Source organism: Oncorhynchus gorbuscha, linkage group LG13 (assembly GCF_021184085.1).
Source record: "Oncorhynchus gorbuscha isolate QuinsamMale2020 ecotype Even-year linkage group LG13, OgorEven_v1.0, whole genome shotgun sequence".
Lineage (NCBI taxonomy): Eukaryota > Metazoa > Chordata > Actinopteri > Salmoniformes > Salmonidae > Oncorhynchus > Oncorhynchus gorbuscha.
Genome location: NC_060185.1, coordinates 58,115,726 through 58,118,434, shown reverse-complemented (window position 1 = coordinate 58,118,434; position 2,709 = coordinate 58,115,726). Strand labels below are relative to the sequence as shown.

Here is a 2,709-nt window from a genome sequence, read left to right as displayed (position 1 = left end):
CTCTCATTCTTATTTTTAATAAATGTATCATATAAGTGTGTGTGTGTGTGTGTGTGTGTGTGTGTGTGGCAGGCTTACAATGATGGCAAAACAACAACATTTGAGAGTGCGCTGACCCTGGTGCTAGAGGGGGTACACAGCTGGAGGTTGAATGTTTGAAGGGGTACTGGACTATAAAATGTTTGGGAACCACTGCATTAGAGGATGTTTGCTTAAAATATAAACAATAATGTTGACCAGTGACCACACAATGACATTCATTTCATGTATTTAGAAAATAGAATGTATTTCACTGCTTTGATTTATTCAGAAAATAGAAGACATTTCACTGCTTTGATTTATTCAGAAAATAGAAGACATTTTACTGCTTTGATTTATTCAGATCAGTAATTTTATTGCTTTGATTTATTCCAAAACACGTACTGAATATTTTCACCATAGGTAGAATCAAAGACTGGAGTAATATAATGAAGAGAGTCTTCAATAACCCTGTCTTTTGAACCATTGAGATCTGGCAACAACATCATTGGAATAGTCACCCCCAGTGGTGCCCACGTCCATTCGCTCATAGGTGCGGACATTTTTGTCCCCAGCATTGTAGGCTGAAATTCCCCCTGAAAAGATGTACAATATGTTTTTGCCATGGTATCCATGCATTTGCATACACAACAAACATGTAACTCCTCCCCTTCTATCAAACTACAGAGTAAAAAGGTGGGTGAGCAATACGGCACCTTTCAGCTGGTGCTCCTTGGGCCACGCAGGGAATTTAGCCTGGATCCTTCGGATAAACTCATTGAGAATCTCACTGCCTTGACTGATATGCTCCTCACTGTCCCATGTCCCCACTATCTTGTGGTAGCGCTTGTCAACCTATGAAAATAAAATATTTAGAAATAAATCACACCACTTCTATTGCATTATAAAAATAGCCTATAGTACAATCTAAAAGAGGAAGGGGAAGATGCTATTAAACTTCTCAGATTTCAACAGAAATCACCTTGGTAAGTTCTGCTTCCTCTTTCTCACACACAATCAACGATACATGTACACAAATCTTGTGCCAACTAACTGCCAACCAACCTGCATGAGCCCAAAGCCATTTCCATGATCTCCCCAGCCATGGTCCAGCACTGCCCCAGCCCGGGACTCTCTGGAGATGATGCCAGCGATGATAGCTGGGTCCAGGCCATGCTTCTGCCCCACCTTGGTGATGAGGTTCTTGTACTTGTTCATCCTCACCAGGTCATGCTCAGCCAGTTTATGAGAGGCATCCACCCCTTTAGAGGATTAGGATTGATAGTAAAATAAATATAAAATCTTAACTTTGCATGTCATTTCTTTCCTATAAAATTATATAGAGTCGATGGATGTATTACTATTGATTATTGGAAGATTCTGAATACCGGTCACTCACATACCTTGGACAGTTAGCTTGTCTTGTCTAGCGGTTATCTCTGAGGCCCCACTGGTGTCAACCTTTGTAATGTCTCCAAAACAAGAGGCTAACGTCAAGAATGTAATGAATCCACCAATTCCAACTCCAAGTCCTATCCGAATTAGACAAATGCAGATACCATAGGTTACTTTAGCTGGTGCCCTTCTAAAATAATCTATGTGAAATAAATATAGTTTTATGATTACAAATGATCATACAGTTGAACAGAGCTCACCCATGTTGATGTCTTTCGCTTGGTGATTTCCTGTAAATGAAAGTTCCTCAGACGGATCTATTGCACGTGACAGTTGTGGTTGAGCAATGTGGGGACTGACGCGGAAAGTGCAGAAAAAATATCAGCTCCCTGAGAAAAAGAAGCACGAGATTGAATTTCTCAACTTTCTAGAGTTTCCCCTGTTTCCCTTTACTGTGGCAATTGTGATCGAATCAATGCATTATTATCCACCTTCAATGCAACATTCCTGAAACAAAACGAACTATGCAAGAGATGTTGTTGTAGGCAGAAGACATCGGAATACAGTATGATTATATTGCGCACGACTCAGCCCATACTCTACACAGACCAGTGCAACCTAACTATAACCAATCAGAACTGCAGTAGACTTATATGGATCTGTGTCATTTACTTTTAACTGGACTGTGTTTAGAGATGAGGTTGTGAGTAGATGCGCTTGTTTTGAGATCATAGCAAGAGCTGCATGTAGCCATGTGTGCACATTTTGTTCATACCCTTTGCTGGTTAGTGAGTTATTAGCCCAGTTATAGATCATTTGTAGTCAGCAAAAGAGGAGTGATTGCTTCATACAAGAGTACAAAATGTCTACATTTGTAGACATCTTAGAAAAGCAAGTCGGGTAAAGAGCTTTTTTTTAAAGGTGCAGTGTTGTGTTTTGACACAGGCTTGAATAAGCTAAGTAGCCAATAGGCAGAGGATACCATCATTTCTCTGATTCTCCTAATAATGGCATGGGAATAATAATGCATTTTATTTTGTAAAGTGTTTTCTTGCATCAAACAACACAATAACTTTTCAGTCGCCTCCTTGTCTGAAGGACAAGTGGATAAACAGGTTCATGTCAAGGCCTGCAAGTTTTTTTCAAACATGTCATGTAATGTAGGCCTATATTGAACACCACACATTGACTGCTGTAGGCTGAATGATAGAGCAGCTATTTCCATGTTACAATGTTATGGAATGCATTTTCTACATTATTTTTTTACATTTACATTAACATTTAAGTCATTTAGCA

At 39.4% G+C, this 2,709-nt stretch overlaps 1 protein-coding gene across 3 annotated transcripts; it reads right to left on the bottom strand.

The window, feature by feature from the left end:
• Positions 1 to 251: 251 nt before the first annotated feature.
• LOC123994027 (lysozyme g-like) lies at positions 252 to 1,926 on the bottom strand. Of its 3 annotated transcripts, none has more exons than XM_046296507.1 (5): positions 1,674 to 1,926; positions 1,422 to 1,505; positions 1,084 to 1,280; positions 735 to 873; positions 252 to 614 (listed from the first exon to the last, which is right to left on the bottom strand). In XM_046296507.1, the coding sequence occupies exons 1-5, from the start codon at positions 1,675 to 1,677 to the stop codon at positions 481 to 483; spliced, it is 558 nt and encodes a 185-aa protein (XP_046152463.1). In that variant the 5' UTR covers positions 1,678 to 1,926; the 3' UTR covers positions 252 to 480. The 3 variants fall into 3 exon arrangements, with proteins under 3 accessions (XP_046152463.1, XP_046152464.1, XP_046152462.1); XM_046296508.1 differs by having other exon boundaries at positions 1,422 to 1,490; XM_046296506.1 differs by having other exon boundaries at positions 1,422 to 1,550; positions 1,674 to 1,925.
• Between the last annotated feature and the right edge of the window lie 783 nt (positions 1,927 to 2,709).